General features: G+C 45.0%; 1 protein-coding gene across 1 annotated transcript; it reads left to right on the top strand.

The window, feature by feature from the left end:
* Positions 1 to 3,031: 3,031 nt before the first annotated feature.
* Positions 3,032 to 8,350, top strand: ACTC1 (actin alpha cardiac muscle 1). Its single transcript, XM_082385025.1, has 7 exons — positions 3,032 to 3,189; positions 3,710 to 3,860; positions 5,046 to 5,370; positions 6,052 to 6,213; positions 6,344 to 6,535; positions 7,308 to 7,489; positions 8,015 to 8,350. The coding sequence occupies exons 2-7, from the start codon at positions 3,732 to 3,734 to the stop codon at positions 8,156 to 8,158; spliced, it is 1,134 nt and encodes a 377-aa protein (XP_082241151.1). The 5' UTR covers positions 3,032 to 3,189; positions 3,710 to 3,731; the 3' UTR covers positions 8,159 to 8,350.
* Positions 8,351 to 20,914: the final 12,564 nt, after the last annotated feature.

Here is a 20,914-nt window from a genome sequence, read left to right as displayed (position 1 = left end):
ACACAACAGAAGCCAATCTCAATTTTCAAATTAAATGGATCCCTGAAAAAATTGTGTCAAATGAAAATCAGTCATTGAATCTTATTTTCCATTGACTTATAATTTAAGTAAATATATAAAAATAGGGTTTAGAGTTTTAAAACGTGGAAATTGAGCAGTATTGCAATGAACAAATATCGAACCATCATAGATCTTGAAGGGGAAAAAAGTGTTCTTACCATAAATGTAGTGCATAAGAAAATATGTTTTGTTCTAAGTGGGAAAAAATGAAATTGTTTTTAAACATTTTAAGGGTGAAGATTATTTCATGAAACTGGTCTCAGTATTCCACTGACCTACCCACCCCTGCTCCCGGGCAGACTGATTCCTAGGTCGGTGGACTGAAATTGGCCTCCTGAGCCCTGGAAGTATTTACAAAGGATTCAGGGAAAAACCGTGGTGTTCAGTGATCTGCTAGACTTTCCAGGAGTTCCCTTTACACATATGGCAGTGAATGTGGGAATGTGCCACCAGTCACTCCCAAGGAGAAACTCTTTCTTTCACACAAATGTTAATGCACTTCAGTCCTACTGTACTTTAAAAATAATGAAATACTTCCTCAGGAAGGCTTTCTCTGAACCCTCTTTTGAATCCCTCTTTTTGTGACTATCCCAATGATTCCCTCCTTGTTCTTCCTAGCGTGTACCGTAACTGTCTCTGACTTGTCTGTAGCTGCTCTGCAGTATGAGTCCTGCTCTGTTTTATTGTTGTCTTCCAGCGACTAGCACAGTTCTTGTGCCATAAATATTTGCTGAATCAGTAAGTGAATGACATTGACCCAAATCTTCAAAAGTGAGAGCTATAGCGGCCCCCAAAAGTATCATTATTACTGAATCGTAATAGTTACAATTTGCTTTGTATCTTCTATGTGGCTTATATCACTTGTCTCTAATTATTACAATAACTAATAACCTCTGCCTGAAAAGAGTTACTGTGTCCTTTTTCAGAGGGGAAAATTGGGGCTTATGAAAGTGAAGTGACTTGCCCAAGAGCAAAATAGGTAGTAAGTGATAGAGGCGGGATTCAAACCTAGGGATGTTGGGCTGTAACACCCGTCCCATTTCTCCTTTTTCTTGGTTCTTCTGCGTCTGCCTGAGCCAAAAGAACTCTGCTCTTTGCATCCTGTCAACAGGCATTTTCACTGAAAAAGGCCTACCGTGTGGCAGAGGGTGATTCCAGCTGGCGTGACCCCCACCTGGCTCCATCACCCAGCTGCCCTCATACTTTCTTCTCCAGACCAACCCAAACATGGTTGGGGAGCTCAGCGGGGAGGGCCCAGCATTCCCCAGTCTGGACAAGTATCTAATCAGCAGGCGTCCTTAGCATATCAATCCAAGACCACTCCAGAGATGGATGCCTGGGCCCAGTTTCTATTTTTAACTGGTGTGAAGGGGAGGAAAAACACAAGCATTAAAAATCAAAGTGCCAGTCAAGAACTGAGAATACAGGGCAACTCAGGGCAAACCAGTGATCTGTGTCCTTCTTTTTTTTTTTTTTTTTTAATATCACTTTTTTTTTTTAAATTAATTAATTAATTTATTTATTTATGGCTGTGTTGGGTCTTCGTTTCCGTGCGAGGACTTTCTCTAGTTGCGGCAAGTGGGGGCCACTCTTCATCGCGGTGCGCGGGCCTCTCACTATCGCGGCCTCTCTTGTTGCGGAGCACGGGCTCCAGACGCGCAGGCTCAGTAATTGTGGCTCACGGGCCTAGTTGCTCCGTGGCATGTGGGATACTCCCAGACCAGGGCTCGAACCCGTGTCCCCTGTATTGGCAGGCAGACTCTCAACCACTGCGCCACCAGGGAAGCCCCTGTGTCCTTCTTATGTCTCTCTGTTTCTTTCTCTTCTCCTTGATTCAAGGAATCCCTTTCTCCAAAGTCTCAAGATCCTCCACAAAGAAGCTGATATCATTTATACCAATGCTTCTCACACTTCAACATACATATGACTCAACTGAGCATCTTGCTAAAATGCAAATTCTGATTCAATAGTTCTGGGGTGGGGCCTGAGACTGCTTTTCTAATTCATTCCTGGTTATGACCATACTGTGCATCCCGGTGATACGTTCAGTTGGTTGAAGTTGCTGTTATCTTCTTGACAAGAATATTTCTCTTTCAGTCTTGTCTTTGTCTGGAATAAACGCTTTTGCCCCCAGTTTATGGATGTTCATCTCTCCACCAGCAAGTGGACAAGCAACCTTTGGCATTTGTTCCTTCATTCCCTTTGGCAGCAGGGGAGTCTTCCCTGGCCTAAAGGCAGGAGTCTGAGTTTGAGCAAAACCCTGGAAGCATGGAGGAGAGCTCCCTGATGTCCCAGCTGGGGTAAACCTGCCCTCTCCTCCAGCAAGACTGGGCAGGCTCTCACAGCAGCTGTTTCCAGCCTCTTCCCTAACCAGCCCCTGAGCCATGCATGAATTGGGGACCAAGGTAGCCTTGGTTAATCTCAGCTTTCTGCACAGCCCCAGCTCTCTGAGTTGTCATGCAGGTTGGTGGGGACTAAGCCAGGAGGGTGCCCTGTCCCAGGCACCCCTTTTCTGGCCACCCAAATGTACTGCTGTGGTGCCCTTTGGGCCCATGAGGACTGCCAGGGCTTTAGCTCCCCCAGCTCTCAGCCCGGGAAGATGAGAAGCTGCCGTCACTCCCCCGCTGCCCTGGCCCAGCTGTCAGGACCCCTCCGCAGAGGGCGGGGTGCCAAGCCTTCCCACGTGTGTGTGGCTTACTGTCTCTTAGGCTGGCGGGGCTGCGGAGGAACCAGCCCACAGCATACCCAGGGAGGACCTCCACCCAAGAAGGGGGAAGGGGGTGGGCTGGCGTCACTCAGTCTTCCCCTGCCCCCTACCCTTCACCGCCTGCCCCTCCCTAGCTCCCTATTTGGCCATCCCCCCTGGTTGCCCCCTCCCCTTCCTTACATGGTCTGGGGGGCCCCCTGGCTGATCCTCTCCCCTGCCCTTGGCTCCATGAATGGCCTCGGCGCTCCTCAGTGGTGCAAAGGCGACCAAATAAGGCAAGGTGGCCGACCGGGCCCCCCACCCCTGCCCCCGGCAGCTCCAACTGACCCCGTCCATCAGCGCGCTATAAAGCCGCGCGCCCCGCGCGGGGCACCAGCGCCTGCCACCGCCCGAGCAGCCGAGCCGAGCCCGCCCCGCGGACGGTGAGTCAGCCGCGCCCGCTCCGCGCCCATCCTCCCGCCCCGCGCCTGGAGCCGGTGTCCCGCGCTCCCGCCGCTCCATCACTTTTTTTCCCCTTAAGACCAAACTTTTCATTTGGTTCTAACTTCTTTTGTCCTGGGTCTCGGTCTTCACTGGAGACGGGCGCGTGGAGGGGTAGCCTTGGGCCCCAGTGGGGCTTTTGGGATCCCCGCTGCCGTGTGCTTTTCCCTCCAGCTGGGGCTCGAGCATGGATCGGGCTGTGGAGGGGGCCGAAGTGGCTTCCCGGTTCGTGAGAAGGCGAAAATGTAAAGGGCCGGGGAGGACCTGCTAAGGGGTGACCGTCCCTCTTGCACTGGGGCAGGGGAGGAGCGTCCTGGCCTGGGAGCCTGGGTGGTTCCTCTCCCCTGCTCGGCAGGTTCTTCCCGCCCTCCTTTTTCTGCCCTGTCCCTTCCTCCGAGGACGCAGACGAGGCCAGCTCCGCAGGCACTGAACTTAGGCCGCCTTGCTCTCCTCCATCCGTAGACCCCACTGAAGCTGCGCCAAGATGTGCGACGAGGAGGAGACCACCGCCCTGGTGTGCGACAACGGCTCCGGGCTGGTGAAGGCCGGCTTCGCGGGCGACGATGCGCCCCGCGCGGTCTTCCCTTCCATCGTGGGCCGCCCGCGCCACCAGGTAAACTTCCCGCCCCGCACAGCCTGCCCTCACCTGGAGCAGTCCCCAGCCCCACTCCACACCCCTTCCTGCCACCTCTTCAGCTCAGCAATCGAGGAAATGTCTCACCTGCCCCTCCCGTTCCATGAACTCATTAGGTCAAATAGGAAACGCTGGATTAGCTTCCAATCTGAGCCCAGACAAGCAATACTCACACCCTCCAGCATACCAGGAAACGTGCAGCGCCCCGCCCCCCCCCCCCCAGTCCACTTCAGGGACACAGTTCTGCCAGGGGTCCAACTTCCTCCTGTGCAGAGGCAGCGGCTTCTCTCTTCCACTCCTGACCTGCATTTTTAGTCCTCAGTATCTTTAGCTCTTATACACTTCACTTTACTCCTTGGCCTCCCTTTTCAGTCCTGTTCAAAACTCATAATAATATAACATATCCCAATCAGCCAGGAGCCAAGCCACATTGCTCCCTCTTGTTCACAGCCAGTTTATAGGGCTCCCAAAATGTAATCCATCTGTTTCCTGGCTGTTGCATTTTTAGAAGCCAGGCATGACAGAGGCAGTAAAGTGCCATGGTGATAGTGACATACCACCTTGTTTATTAAAAGAAATGCCACGCTCTCTGGCTTTGCCACAGTGCCTGCCCAGACAGGCTGCCAGGGAGGAGAGTGGCATTCCTCAGTGTTGGTGGACCGTGGGTACTCCAGGAGAGCTCTAGGAAGGCTGGATTTCCCGGACAGGAAGTTAATAGCGTATCAGTCCATCTTTTTATGTTTACTTGATGAATGTCAAAATCTTTTCTTAGGAGAAATACAATGTGTCATTAATTCAGTCATTCCACAATGTAGTCATTTATATTCCAGTTGACATAGGTGATGAGCTTAATAATTTAATGAAGGCATTATGGTATTTTCAAAATGAGGTGAGGCTCTGCTCCTTCGGTGAAATAGCTCCATTTCTCCCCATCCCTAGTTATATTCTAAACAATAGAATTATACCTCTTGGGGGTGGGGTGGGGAGAAGGTACAAGGTTAACTTTAAATGATATTTCTGAATTGGGAAAAATTCCTATTATTTATTATTTCTCGTATTCATAAGATGTCACTTGACTTGGGCAGTTAGATGGAAATTAATAAGGCATTGATTATATTCCTGACACGGTGGAAGCTCGATTTTCTCATTACTTTCTTCTTGTAGGGAGTCATGGTGGGTATGGGTCAGAAGGACTCCTACGTAGGCGATGAGGCCCAGAGCAAGCGAGGCATCCTGACTCTCAAGTACCCCATTGAGCACGGCATCATCACCAACTGGGATGACATGGAGAAGATCTGGCACCACACCTTCTACAATGAGCTCCGGGTGGCCCCTGAGGAACACCCCACTCTGCTCACTGAGGCCCCACTGAACCCCAAGGCCAACCGTGAGAAGATGACCCAGATCATGTTTGAGACCTTCAATGTCCCCGCCATGTATGTGGCCATCCAGGCGGTGCTGTCCCTGTACGCTTCTGGCCGTACCACAGGTGTGTTGGGATGGTGAGATAGTCCCCGATTAATTACATTCCCAAGTCTTGGACCTTGCTGGGAATCAGTTTCCCCAGTGAGAAAGGAATGATCCCTTTCCTCACGCTCACCTGGGAAGGTGTCTCTGCTAAGGGAGAGGGGTAACAATAATACCCTGAGGTTGGTTTCAGAGCACACTTATTTCTAAGAACTGAAAGAATATGGAGTTAGACCCACCCATTGCCTAAAGTATGTGATGTCACATATTGAGGCTTTGCACAAACTATCAACCTGGAATGCAGCAGTCATTGGTGTGTGTTCACACCGTCACAGCCCCTGGGCAAACATCCCTACAGGGTCTGAGTCAAACAAGAGAGGAACATGTGTAAGTTAGATGAGAGGAAAGAAAAACACGCCTGGTTGCTTGCATAAGGTGCTAATAGCTGGTAAGAGGGATGGTCATTTGAAAGTGTCCTGGGAAAATTTTTCTACTACAATATTTAAAAGGATGAACTGTCGCTGGTTTCAGATTTGGCATCCATTATGCTCATTTTTATTCTTCATGTGTAAGGGATCTAATTTTATCTGGGTCCTTGCCCAGCACTAGTATCTCTCAGCCAAGATTGGAAGTAGGCTTTGACATGGCTAAAGCAGTGGTGTCCTCAGAGATTTACCTTGTTCTTGTCTATTTCCCCTGACAGGCATTGTCCTGGACTCTGGGGATGGCGTAACCCACAACGTCCCCATCTATGAGGGCTATGCTTTGCCCCACGCCATCATGCGTCTGGATCTAGCAGGTCGGGACCTCACTGACTACCTCATGAAGATCCTCACTGAGCGCGGCTATTCCTTTGTCACCACCGGTGAGTGTGTGTGTATCTCATCTGCCACAGTATGTGTCTGGTTTTTTCCATCCCCCAGCGAACCCACCTACCTCCTCAAGGTTGACTTCATCTTTCAGAGCTTAACTGTTGACACCCTTTATTTCTGCAGCTGAACGTGAAATTGTTCGCGATATTAAAGAGAAGCTGTGCTACGTCGCTCTGGATTTTGAGAATGAGATGGCTACGGCTGCTTCTTCCTCCTCCCTGGAGAAGAGCTATGAACTGCCTGACGGCCAAGTCATCACTATTGGCAATGAACGCTTCCGCTGCCCTGAGACGCTCTTCCAGCCCTCCTTCATTGGTGAGTTGTAGGGTCTGGTGCAGAAACACCGCTTGGTGGCTCCCAGGGTAAAAGCTATTATAATCAACAATGATTAAGGGGCCCTTGTGTTAAAAGAAGTCATAGCTTGGAGTCCCACACAGTTCAGCCTCAGGTCCCGATGGCTTCTTACAGCGATGGCCATCACTGCTCTGTAGCAATGATATGATAAAGGATGACACACTGGCTTCATCTCAAAATAAGCAATGAGACAGAGTAGTAACTGAATAATCCATATCTGCAAGGAAGAGAAGATGACTCAAGAGTGCTGACTTATTCTGATAGGTTCCATCACCAAGGAGCTAGACGTCACTTTCATCACTCATTATTAAGTGTAACAACAATCCAACTCATAGTAATAACTGGACTTTTGTATGTCACCAAACATCTTGGTAGGATGGAAGCTTGTCAGGATCTTGTTTTAGTCCATAAATAAGAATTGCATTAATTTACCATAAATGTGTGTCTCATCCTTTTCTAATACATCTCCATACTCTGATGGGTACAGCAAGTGTTCCCTCCAAACAGGTGCTAAACACAGTTGTTTGTTTCTTGGCAGTCTGTTGTGGATTTACTGTCTGCACTTTTAAGACACCTGTTCCACAAAACCCTGCAATGTATCTTATAGCGGAACATATGTTTCAGAGACAAATGGTGACAGTTTACCAACATAGAGGAGTTCTATTCTCTTCCCTCTACCCTGGCCCCCTGGCCTGAGTGCACTGTGATTTTTCTTTTTCACACTTGTGCCTAGGTATGGAATCTGCTGGCATCCATGAAACAACTTACAACAGCATCATGAAATGTGACATTGATATTCGCAAGGACCTGTATGCCAACAATGTCTTATCTGGAGGTACCACCATGTACCCTGGTATTGCTGATCGCATGCAAAAGGAAATCACTGCCCTGGCTCCCAGCACCATGAAGATCAAGGTAAAGGACCTCTGTGAGTGGGGGAAGCAAGGCAGGTCTCTGTATTCCAAGCAGAATTCCTAACTCCTTTCCCCTCACTGCTTAGCTTCCCATTTCCCATAAACTTTTAGCTTTTCTAACACTTTTTCTGATTTTTCTAGCACTTTTCCCAAGATAGGAGACTTGAAAACACTTTCAAGCAGTGGATAAAAATAAATCTTTGAAGGAAAAAAAAATACCTAAATCTTTGAACACATTTTAAAAGACCCCAGCTTTCGGGCTAGCCTCCACCATGCATGTAGCTTCTTGCCACATTATATTCTGTTTCAGAGAAGTGGGGAAGTTCTATTTTATAGCGACTTTGATAATGGAAATGATGAAATAGAGGAAATGCATTAAACTTGACTCAGCCATATTCATTTGTGGGAATGAAGTATCACATTACAGTGAATTGATCAGCAATATATTTTCTGTGAATCTCCTCAACATGTGCTCTGTTGCTTGGAACTTCAGAGTTCACTGGTGGTTTTTGTTTTCATTCTGCAGATTATTGCTCCCCCTGAGCGTAAGTACTCTGTCTGGATTGGGGGCTCCATCCTGGCCTCCCTATCCACTTTCCAGCAGATGTGGATTAGCAAGCAAGAGTATGATGAGGCAGGACCGTCCATTGTCCACCGCAAATGCTTCTAAGGTGCCTTCTCTCTTAGTCTACCTTATGTTCAGGATGACAGTATGATGCTTCTTGGAATCTTCTGAACCACCCTCCCTCATCTCTCATCAATCATTGTACAGTTTGTTTACACACGTGCAATTTATTTGTGCTTCTAATATTTATTGCTTTATAAATAAACCAGACCAGGACTTGCAACCTACAAAAGCAAACCTCTCTTATTTCTTTTTGGGGTTTGGGGTTCGGGGTAGGAGTAGGATGGGGCCAATGTTTGTGTACTCAGTCTGTGAGCTCGTTTATTGGCGGCCTTGACACCAGGAGCATTGTAATATCACAGCACCACAAAGTTCATCAGATGAATTAGTGTGACTTTTAGCTGGGAGTTACAATATTAAATTTTGATTTTACCGTTTGGGACAGAATCATGAAGAGATTTCGTATCTGAAAAGCAGATTAGGTTTAGCTCCACATAAGCGAGAAACAGAATTGGAGAACACAATTCTCTAAGATTAGCTTCTATGATGACACTGCAAATTGTTGTTTTAGCACATGTTCCAGTTGTTTTTGTGACTTTGCAGAAACCACGTAGATATCGGTAATGAGAAAGTCAAAGATTATTTTAAGCAGATTAGTTTAAATTCTCAATTCTCGGTCTCTTCAATTATCTTCCTGAGGGCCATGCATGTTAACGGTGAAACACGGAGGCCAGCTGACAGATAAGCCCAGCCATGTCCCATTCCAAATATTCCCTAAATAAATCAAGACCACTGGGCATGTTCAAAACAAATGTGAGGAAACAGGCACCAGATACCTTTGCCTAATCAGTGACTAACTTCTGGGACAGACGTCTTCAGTCTCTTCAGTTCTTTGAAATCCTGGGATCTTGGGTCGAATGGAGTGAAGGCTATAAAATCCTGAGGAGTTAAGGGGAGCAGAAAGCCATAATATTCCCTTTACTCCGTGCTGGGCTCTTTGCAAAGTATGCTGGGTATAGTGCTGCATCCGAAAGAATCTACTGTGCTCTGTCCTTGAGGGGTTCACATACACACTACTCATAAACCCCCAGTGTGTGTGGTCTGGGAGGCTTCAAGGAGATGGACATATGAGACTGGGTCTTGAAGAATGGTTAGGAACTGGAGAGGTAAGAAGAGCAGGGAGGAAATCTCAGCAGACGGCAACGGGGCAGAAGCCATCATACAAAGCACAGGGCAGGCTGGTGGGAGCCTTCTCTTCATTAAGGGTTAAAGAATAAATTAATTTAGTGACATTTATGTTAGATACGATAAACTTTATTGGAGATTTTCATTTTTTCCTGCAACTATTTCTTGTAGCACAGATAGATTGATTTAAAAGCTAGGTGTCAGGACTTCCCTGGTGGTGCAGTGGTTAAGAATCCCCCTGCCAATGCAGGGGACACGGGTTCAAGACCTGGTCCAGGAAGATCCCACATGATGCGGAGCAACTAAGCCCGTGCACCACAACTACTGAGCCAGCACTCTACAGCCCATGAGCCACAACTACTGAGCCCGCGTGCCACAACTACTGAAGCCTGTGCGCCTGGAGCCCATGCTCCACAACAAGAGAAGCCACCGCAATGAGAAGCCCACGCACCACAACGAAGAGTGGCCCCAGCTCACTGCAACTAGAGGAAGCCCGCGTGCACCAATGAAGACCCAACGCAGCCAAAAAATATATATAAATAAATAAATTAATTAAAAAAATAATAAGAATAATTTTAAAAAGCTAAGTATCAGCCAGAGACAGATTTGGAGCATATATGGGGAGATATGATTTAGCCAGTGTCTGTGTCTCTTTTTTCCTCACTTCTCAAATTGAATATGTTAAGTATTATGAATTTTATCCTCTAAATACATTATTAATACTAGAGGTTTAGACAGCTGGCTGGGGTATCACCTGTGGTTCTTTCTATGTGTCAGTGTAAATGGAATGGGTATTGCTGTCTCTACTTAAAAGGAGAAGCTTTCGGAATCAGCTTCTGATATTTGTATCAGAAGTGGTAAGCACACAGGTTCTCGTTGAATTCTGAGGTTTTCTCATCTCTGCTTGATGACAGGGTGTAAGATATTAGAACAACTGACTCTTGTAATAATTGTGCTTAAGAAAGGTATTAAGGCAATAGGGTTTTCTTAAGGCCACCTTCACATTGTATAAAGTAATTGAGATGTCTACAGTCAATAGATCTTTAGTTACGATGCAATGTAATGAACCTATATAGATCATGATATTTTTCTCAATTTATAATGAAAAGGGTACTTTTATTAATTTCTAACACCCCCAAACACTATTTCTTTATTTTCCTTAACAATGCTCCCTTCTTAGCAATGGTTATTATGTAGATGTGTTTAAATAATTAAGAGAGTAGAGTTAGAGAGAAAAGGAAAATAACTGAAGAAAATGGACTATTTAGAGGGGTAGGATTGGTTTACTATACCCAGGGCCTAAAACAATGTCACTGGGCTTTCTCTCCACTTCTTCTATGAAATCTGTTATGGACTGAATTAGGTCCTCCCCAAATTCGTAAGTTGAAACCCTCACCCCCTAATGTGACTGTATTTGGAGATAGGGCCTTTAAGGAGTCATTAAGGTTAAATGAGGTCATTAAAGGTGGGGCCCTAATCCAACAGGACTGGTGTTCTTATAGGAAGAAGAGATACCTGGACTGTGTCCATACAGAGGAAAGGGCAGGTGAGGACACAGCAAGAAGGTGACTGTTTGCAAGCCAGGTAGAGAGGCCTCACCAGAACCAACCCTGCTAGCACCTTGATCTTGGATTTCTAACCTCCAAAACAGTGAGGAAACACATTTCTATTGTTTAAGCCACCCAGTCTATTAAGCACCCAGTGCTATTAAGTTATGGCAGCCCAAGCAGACTAATACAAGATTTTTCCATGTATTGGATATGATGGCCCAAGATTCATGGTCTGAATTTCTCAGCCTCTGGAACAAAAGTGTATCTTTCCATATAGTTCTGACAAAAATTCCAGGGAGCCTCAGTCTGGCCAGGCTTGAGGACTGAGTCATACCATTCCCACCATAGAAACCAATCAATATTATTGAGTGGGGGAGGGGTAATTCTCCAAAGGAAGGGAACAAAACAGCATAAACTCTATTCCCAATGATCTAAAGCAGGAGAAAAATCACAGCAGTTTGTAGGGGAGGGACCGATTGTTGGAGAGCTCTAACTTCCAGTTCAGGAGTTTTATTTGATTTAACAGGCCTTGAGAAAGACTTGAGAAGAGCAATGACTTCACCCAAACAAAACTAGGGGCAAGACTAAGAAGCTTTGGATGGTGATATGTGTGACTGATCAGACACTCTCCAGACTCCACTGTGGCCCGGGGATCCAGAAACCCAACAATCTCTATATGACCAGATTAGCCAGGTGTTGAAAAGGAAATAAGAAGTCAGATTCACTTTATTAATTAAATGATATAAATACTATAAATATTTCCTAGGAACTAATAGGTAGTGAAGAAATTTCGAGTCTTTTAGGCCTAAAATAGCAAAAGTTATAGCAAAAGTCTATATTCAACTTGAGGTCTTCCAGGCTCATAGTAAAAGGAATCTCTCCTTCAGGCAGAACTTGGCTGTTGCTATGGCAACCAAGCTCACACTAGGAAGATAGGGGGAAAAGCTCTTGGGGAGAATGCAAAAGTATACCTCTGGTCACTGGTGAGTCTGATGCTAGAAGATGTTCCTTGCAGTTCACTCATCAGCTCTGCATGCAATAGATGCAAGCAAGATTGACTAGGAGGATAAAGAACTTCCATGTAAGCGTAGCTGAGTCCTCGTGATTCTGGGCCCTCTCTCCTGCCCGGGAAAGCCAGCCGAGTCAGGTGAGATGTAAGCAGGGGTGGTCTGCACGTCCCTCAGCAGCTTTGCTGATTGTTCTGCATTGTTTTACTGCAGCTTCCATGGGCATCAGGGTTGGGGAGGGGAGGCAGAGAGAAACCAGACCCAAGGGAAGATTGCAGTAAAGCTGAACTAAAATGTGGCATTAATAGTAGATGAGAAGTGGACTCTGGAGTCAAGGGTAACAAGAAATTCAGTCCACAGGTTTAGTGTTGAACACAGAAAGATGATTTGAAGAACTCTGGAAATACTACTGGATGGTGACATCTTATAGGGTAGGATGTGATGGAGTAGGCCACGTGTGGGAAATTTAAAAGCAAACCTGCCTTAGGCCAGATATTGAAATTTTCCCAAGGTATCTTTAACTCTACGATCTACCGTTTGGACTTCTTTTCCAGTGCCTTCCACCCAATAGTGGCTACCCGCGACAGTCTTCCTACTCCTCATATCTTTTTTTTTTTTTTTTTTTTTTACTTGCCTGTCCTTTACATGCATTCCTCAAGAGCAGACTATGCTAATTAAGATATTAGTTACCTAATCTATGTTCCTGGGGAAAAGTTAGAACTTATTTTCCCACTAGAGAACATACTCATAATTTAACAATCATTTTCCTGTATATGTATAGTTTTTTATACTAACCTAAAGGACTGATGTTGCATGGGCTTTCAGTCAAAAAGATCCTAGAGTGCAAATCCTAGCTCTGCCGAGTGGACTTTAAGTAAATTAATTACTTAGCCTCTCTGAACCTCAGAACAGAGGGGCTAACTAAAATCGTGGTCCGAGAGTTGTGAGAATGTGATGATATCATGCATTTAAGACACTAAGCACAGGGCACAGCACAAGGGCATTCGTGCTCCAGATAAACAACAAGAAAGTTTACTTTCCTTCCCTCCCCCTTTCTTCCTTTCTAGCATGGACTTTGGAGGCTGGGTTGGGTGGGTAGAGGGGGAGGTGAGCTGTAAATATCTCTTCACAACGCATTGTGTTTCTATAGATCCTGAGTTTTTCTTGAGCCAAAGAATCAGAATAGGAAAAATGAAGGACTAGAAAGCACAGAAGAGAGAAAACAGTTAAAGCAGATTCGTATAAGGAAATGAAGGAAGGCAAAGAGGAAACCAAATTTCTTCCCTGGATACTTGGAAGACAAATTAAAGAGAGACGTGGCGTGGGCAGGGTGTGTGTACGTGCAGGTGTGTGTGCTCCCACACAGAACGCAGGTGAAAGCAATCAACAGAGAGCCAGGCTGTTGGCTGTGTGAAGAGGATTTCCTTTCTGTTCTTCTGTGCTCTTCAACACCCACCGCCCTCCTCACCCCTTCTTCTCATCCCCATTCAAGAGCCTGGTTTTCCACTCTTTACTTTGCATCTATAGAATCAGCACAGATGGACAAACAGATGCACAACTGTTTCACGAAAAGTTGACGTGAGAGAATTTGGTCCCACAAGGCCCGTCTTCCAGGTAACTCCTTTTCTGCCAGCTAGACCCATGCAGGAGTGAGCACTTAGGGAGAAACTTTGTCCCCATCCCACCCCCACTCAGCTTCCTGGCTCCGCGCCTTGTTTCAGCCTCACCAAGTTTCTCTTGTCTTCTTTAGGGCCTTGGGTTCTATGTTCTTTGGCCCCGGCTTCTGGTCAGTGCCCTTCTAACCTCAAGGAACAGAACCTCCCTTAAACCAGCTCAGGTTAGGAAGGGAGTTTATTAAAAATCTATAGAGGAGCTCCTAGAACCTGAGGACATAAAATAAGGCAGGACATCATAGGGAATGGGAACTTAGAACTAGAAAGCCATCAGGAGCTGAGGGCATTCTCTATCCCTTCAGTGGCCTTTCTCCATGAACCTGACCTGTGTTTCACACAACTCCTCCCAAAGGAATGACCCTCAACAGACAGGTGTGTTTCATGCATGACCCTCAAGACTAATGGGATGAGGAGGACAGATCTGACATGAGGACTTGGACATCTAAGGGCCAGCAACCAATCAGACATTTTTTTCCCTCTCTAGTTTGAAGAGGCACAGACAGGGCTGTTAGTTGTTTGTGGTTTTCGGAACTGACACAGAGCAGGTGGTGGCCAAGATGGGTTGAGAAAACTAAAACCTGCAGAGAGGAGTGAGAAAACAGGGCTGTTACAGCTCAGGGAACAAACACGACTGCTTAAACACACCTCTTGTGTTTAGGGATTGTGGGTAGGGATGTGTGTATGCGTAAGGCAGTATCTTTATTGTGGTGGAGTTTGGGTGGAATAACACCCCCCATAGGAAGGAATAAAAGAGTGCAGTGAAAGGAGATTCTGGTGGAGAGGAGAATTCTGCTTAGATAAGGCTGTCAGGAAAAACCTCTTTGAAAAGGTAACATTAAATCTGAGACCTGACGAATGAAAAAAGCAGGCAGCGAAAATAGCACCTGCAAAGACCCGGATGTAGGAGAGTCTGTCATGTTCAAAGACGTGAGAGGACCCAAGTGAATGAGCAGTGATGGGGGCCTGGGGGGGAGTAGAGTACGCAATTCTGCAGGGAAGTCAGAACAGCCATTATACAGGGCCTTTAGACAGTGATGAAAGTTTAGATTCTAAGTATAATAGAGTGATGCTAAAGGGTTTAAAGCATGGAAATATAAAACATATTTAAAAAACTCATTCTAGGTACCATGTGGAAACTGGATTGGAGAAGCAAGAGTGGAGGCAAGTAAACCACCGGGAGGCTCTTCCACTGATGTAGGTGGGAGACCCTGGGGCTCGGACCCGGGGGAAGCCGTGAAGATGGAGTGCAGTGTGGACATGGTCCAGATGGGTCTCATAAGCAGCAAAGACAGGGTGTGCTGGTGGTCTGCAGAGGGCCAGGCAAGAAGAGGGCAGGACCACAGAGGCTGCCCAGGCTGCCGGCTTGAGTGGACCATGTGTTTTCAAGGAAGTGAAAATTTCAAGGTAATCCAAATGCAGCTTCAGTCCAACATTGGAGAGGAAGGTTTTGCTCTCTCAAACCTCAAAAACGGGGTTTGCTCTGGGTCTTGGAAAGTGTTTTCTGGGAGAAAGGGAGGGAGACTGAATGAGCACAAGTGGTTTGGGGGACAGGGAGGCGGTGGGCAGAGCTGACTAGGGCAGGGAGTGTGTGTTGGGATACAGCAGTCAGGAGGATTGGGACCCTGTAGGGTGAGGGCCAGAGCATGGGTTTAGGAGACACAGGTGGGCTGTGTTCTTGCCTATAAAACACAAATGATGATAGAACTGCCCTTTGAAGTTGCTGTGAGGATTAAATGGGATAAAGTTGATACTAGGCTCAGGCCTTGACACATAGTGGAACATTAATTAACGTTCAATAATCGTTGTTATTAATGTTGTACTTATTGTTGTTAATATTATACGTACATATATTTATATATAGCATATATCATTTATATTATACATTAAACACAAGTGTGTGTGTGTATATTGTGGAAGAATCGAAAGACGAATGTAGGAATTCGGATGATATGAAAGGGTATGCGTTTTTTGTGATGACATTTCCTGAGAAGCGGTTCATTCAATGATATTTAAAGAAGGTGAATTCTGGCATCTGGGTCCAGAATGGTTTAGTGAGCAGAGATCCTTACTGAACGACCCAGTAGTCCAAGAGCAAGTAGAGAATGTAGGGAGCACATACTCCAAAGGCTGAGACCGTGGAGCTAGATTCTCCTTCATGTGTCAAAGGAGTTACTGACCTAAACAGCTTCAAGAAGTCAGGAGAAGTATGGCTTCATGATATAGGGTTTAAAGAGTTTGACTAATAATCACCACGGCCTCACATTACATGGACTGTTAAGAAAATCTAAATTGGATTCCTGAATTCTCAGGGTAGGAAGCACTTTTTAATACCACTTGGAGCCTCCTCTCAAGTTGAAGGAATTTATTTTAAAACTGTTTAAATCCTACAGCAAAGGGTGGCCGTATTCTCTTTTATACCCATTACCCTGGAGCGTCAATTCCGTTGTGTTATAATAACTGGTTTGATTTTAATACATAAAAGGAAGCTCCATCACTGAAATATGGTATGAGGATTCCAGTTTTTAAAAAGAAAACTGTAGGTTGGTAGGGATAAGGGATTCAGCAGGGAGAATTTGATGAGTGTTTACTCCAAATATAAATCTTAATTGGGAGGATATAAAATATGTATTCAAACTCTAAGAGAATGAAGTATGATACAAGGAATCAAAAATCTACTACAGGGACTTCCCTGATGGTCCAGTGGTTAACAATCCACCTTCCAATGCAGGATTCGATGCGGATTTGATCCCTGGTCAGGGAACTAAGGTCCCACATGCTGCGGGGCAACTAAGCCTGCGCACCACAACTACTGAGCCTGTGAGCTCTAGAGCCCACGCGCCACAACTAGAGAGAAGCCCACATGCTGCAACGAAGTGTCCGCACACCGCAAGGAAAGATATTGCAAGCCTCAAGGAAAGATCTTCCATGCCGCAATGAACATCCCCGAGGGCCGCAACTTAGACCTGATACAGCCAAAGAAAGAAAGAAAGATTTTTTAAAAAATCTACTACAGTGTTCATATGTTGAATTGAGGCCTCCATCAGCCTGGGTCCCCACAGGATTAGAATGAGCAGCGCCCCCTGCAGACAGAAAGCATGAGTGAAAAATAAACTGTTAAAGTAAACCACTGAGATTGTGTTTGGTACAACTGCATAACTTAGCCTGTTCTGACTGTTATCACCAGCTTTTCACTCACCTCCCCAGGATTTCACTTTGCACTGGGGCTCTGAGGTGATTTCATGCCAGCTGAATAATACATTTCAAATAATAAATGTAAGCCAGGACTTTTGTTATTTCAGTAGGGACGTTTGTTCAGGGTGTTCAAAATGCCACCCTGTCAGAAATGGAAGTTTAGTATTGGGTAATTTTATTCCATTTTTGGAGGGGAGGGCATGGAATTTTGTTGTTCTTTGGCATGTGAATGAAATAGAAAATCTATCTGAAGTTACTCTAGATATATCTTGTTGGTTCAACATGTGAGTAGGATGGTAAGAAGGTAAAAATGAAGGGTTTCATCCAGCTTACTTTGTTTTCGTCTAGGTTTAAAGTTTGCACCTGAACTGGCCTCATCATGGAATTATATTACCTAACTTTTTAAAGCTTCAAGATATAATTCACATATACAATTCACTCATTTAGAGAATACAATTCAACTGTTTTTTAGTAGATTCATAGATAAGTGCCACCATCACGCAGTCAATTTTAGAACATTTTCATCACTTTAAAAAGAGGCCTCGGTCCTAAAAAAGAAAAGAAAAGGGAAAGAAAAGGAAAGAAAAGAAAAAGCCTCAGACCCTTTAGCTCTTACTCCTTTGTTCCGCCCCCATGGAAGGAGTTGGTGGGATGATCTGGCTGCATATACTATCTCTCCAGAGAAGAGTAAAATTGGGATTCTTGTCTTAATAAAGTCCTCTATTGCAAGAAGCATAAAGAGAACAATCAGGGCCTTTGCTCGTGTGATTCCTTCTGCACCAGCCTCTTTCCTCCTCGCGGCTGAGAACCTTAGAAGACTTCTTGAGATACTCACCTCAGTTGGACTCCCACCTCACTTCCACTCTTGGTTTGTTTCTTTCATATCCTGTATTATATCACCTTTTGTTTCAACTTAACTTGATTGATGTGTAATTTAAATACAATAAAATGTGCCCATTTTAAGCATGAAGTTCAATGAGTTTTGACAAATGCATATACCCAGTAACCACCACCCCAATCAAAATATAGCACATTCCACCATCACCCTCCAAATTCCCTCCTGCTTCTCCAGATTTAACCCTCTCCACCTCAACTCCTGGCAACACTTTTTGTCATTATGGATTAATTTTCTCTATCCTCAAATTTTATAATAATCATAAGTTAAATTGTTCGCTTATCTCTTTCTTCTGTTTCTACCAGACCTTTTTTTTTTTTTTTCTGGTAAAGGGGGTAGGTCCACTGCTTTTACCAGAATTTTTTTTTTTTTTTTTTTTTTGGTTGTGTTGGGTCTTCGTTTCTGTGCAAGGGCCCTCTCTAGTTGTGGCAAGCGGGGGCCACTCTTCATCGCGGTGTGCAGGCCTCTCACTATCACGGCCTCTCTTGTTGCGGAGCACAGGCTCCAGACGCGCAGGCTCAGCAATTGTGGCTCACGGGCCCAGTTGCTCCGCGGCATGTGGGATCCTCCCAGACCAGGGCTCGAACCCGTGTCCCCTGCATTAGCAGGCAGACTCTCAACCACTGCGCCACCAGGGAAGCCCCAGACCTTTTTTTTTTTTAACCTTGATTTTCTAGCACCGGGCCAGTGTCAGAAGGGATAAATCCCAAATCATTCTATTTATCAGCTTTAACTTAAAAAACTGAAGCATGTAAATATTTGATTGTAAGAGTGAGGATTTTATTATGAGGGTTAACAAACAAGAAGAGTCTTTTATTCATCTTTTTTGCTTTCTTGCCTTCCCTGCCCCACCTTTTGCATCACAACAATGTCAAAGGTAGCCTCGAATGGGAGAGAAAGCTGTGTTAGGAATCACGTTCCTTTGCCTTTGGGCAAAATGTGTTACCATTTTGAATGAACAGGTAGGAAGAGTCTCATTCTTTTGTTTTGTGGCTTTCAACTTTGAGCTTTCAGCTTCCTTGATGAAGACATTTTTAAGGGCATCTTGCAAATCTATGCCCTTGATAACAAGATATGAGATCAACTCAAACCATATCACTACTTCTGAAAAATACCCGAGACTTGTGTTCTACCAACAATATCATAGCAGCTCTGTTAATTTTTGACAAGCTATTTCTCTCACTATAATGTAATCAAACTTCAAATCACATACCTGTAAACTGGCCTTTCTCATCCATGCACAGGAGAGGAAGGGGTCGTGTTCAGCATCTCTTCCTTATAGATGCAGGAGCTGAGGTACAGAGACCCTTCTACGGCTGCTTTTCCCTGCTTCCTTTGTGTGCTTTCATTTCCGCTTTGGCAGTGTGTGCATCCTTCAGCCCAAGTTCTAAATCTCTTTCTCTCTCACTATCTAGGACACATGAGAATTAACCTACTCATGTAGATTACAGGGCCCCAGCCCTCATTAACCTTAATATTGAAAGAAATACAGCTTTTGCGGCAGGAGAAGCAGAAATGCCCTTCCTCTCAGCTCAAATAGCGACATTGGCATGAGCTGAGTAGATGGGCTTTTCAGGAGGTCGTTCATCCAATACTAACATCTGCTTCCAGTCAGTGACAATTTCGCATGGATTATACTCCTGGATTTGTGGGCACCTTCATACAGTATTGTAAAATTGCATCCCTGAGGTTATTTTAGAGTAGATCAAGGTACTGTCTAGTCTGTATTTTCTTCATGTCCTTTGAATTAATGACTCCATCCTGAAATTCTCATCTTCCTGCCCAGTGGGTACTCAACTACTACTTGTTGAAGGACTGAACAGCTGACATTTCTCTCTTAAATGCTGTAGTCAACGTACACTTGACCTCCTCTTTTCCAGACATCAGGTGCTCTGTCTGTTCCCTGCTTGCCGGGCCTGACTTTTGCATTAATGGGATTTAAGTACTGAGCAAATCTCAGCCATATCCTCATCCCTCCTCTTTGGAAGATGTTGCTTTCGTCGATGACACTGAGTTTAGGGAGGACAGTCACCATCTGGGGATGGAGAAGGTGGAAGAGACGACAGGCTATAAATTCATAACCAGGGCAAGTTAGAGGAATGCTGAGGACAGACTTGAACCTCAGAGAAGGCAAAACCAGGAAACAGGTGGGAAGAAAAGCTGCTCAGAGCAGCCCAGGCCATGACCTCTAGCTGGCTGTACAATTTCTAGAATCAAACCTGTGTAAGAAAAGTTGGGCAATGGGCCCAGGTACAAAGAAGTGGTAGCTTATGAAACTCTCTCATTTTGCTAAGCTTGATGACACCCCTTTGCCAGATGAGGGTCAGGCTTTTCCAAGAAGGCTAGGCAAATGTTCACTGATTGTCTTCCATCACTCCCAAAATAGTCACTACTCTTCTCTTGATTCAGGACAACAGGAAAATATTTAATTGCCCACCAGATGATCTGACACCATTTAGAACTGTGTTTTTCAAGCTGTGGATCATGGTCCATTAAATGAGTTTTGAATCAGTTGAGTAGGTTTCGGCTAGTATTAAAACAAAAACAAAAAAACAAAAAACCCAAGAAGGACAGAGAATAGAAAATATCAAAGTATACTGTATGTAGTGAGGGTAAATAATGTTTTGTGGAGCTCTGTTTAGTCTCTATGTATATGCACTAGGTTGCAACATGAAATGTTTTTTGTGGATCATGGTGAAAAAAAGTTTATCACTGGTTTACAATGATCAATTTTCAGATATTATTAAAAAACTTTTTATGAGGAAAAATTTCAAATATACACAAAATAGCAACAGTAGTGAGATAGACCCTGTGTATCCTCATCTAGCTTCCAAATTGTCTTTTGCAGGTAATACAATCCTATTTATTTCCTTCACTAATTTATTTTTATTTCTTTTCTCCATCCCTACCAAATGCAGGGGATACTTCAGGTAGAACTGAAGTAATCCTTCCTAATGGGTTGAGTTGTGAACATTTCAGGTCAATTGGGAGTCTTCCTGAGAGGCTACAGGAAACTACTGGGAAAAACAAGTTTGGAAGAAAAACTTAGGCAAATCTCACAGATGCTGCTTGCACACCAGGCTCTATGCCTTTCTGGAAGAGTCAGTCATGTCACCTGGTTTAGTTCCAAGTTCCCCTTTTACCCCGTGCCCCTTACAGAATAGAGAAGAGTAGAGCTGGGTGGGATGTGAGAACACTCAGTCCAGCTTTTTGTTTTACAGATGAAGAAACTGAACTCTCTAGGAGTGGGAACTGGGTTACCCAAGAGAGCCTCTCATCTAATACCTCTCTCACATCCC

The sequence above is a fragment of the Balaenoptera borealis genome (assembly GCF_965194805.1).
Source record: "Balaenoptera borealis genome assembly, chromosome: 3".
NCBI lineage: Eukaryota > Metazoa > Chordata > Mammalia > Artiodactyla > Balaenopteridae > Balaenoptera > Balaenoptera borealis.
This window is presented reverse-complemented; position numbering and strand designations above follow the sequence as displayed.

Excerpts from the sequence above, each read along its gene's own strand:
- ACTC1 (XM_082385025.1), top strand. The coding sequence starts at position 3,732 with ATGTGCGACGAGGAGGAGACCACCGCCCTGGTGTGCGACAACGGCTCC. Across the intron at positions 3,861-5,045 it reads TGGGCCGCCCGCGCCACCAG|GGAGTCATGGTGGGTATGGG; the intron begins GTAAACTTCCCG and ends TTCTTCTTGTAG. Across the intron at positions 7,490-8,014 it reads CCAGCACCATGAAGATCAAG|ATTATTGCTCCCCCTGAGCG; the intron begins GTAAAGGACCTC and ends TTCATTCTGCAG.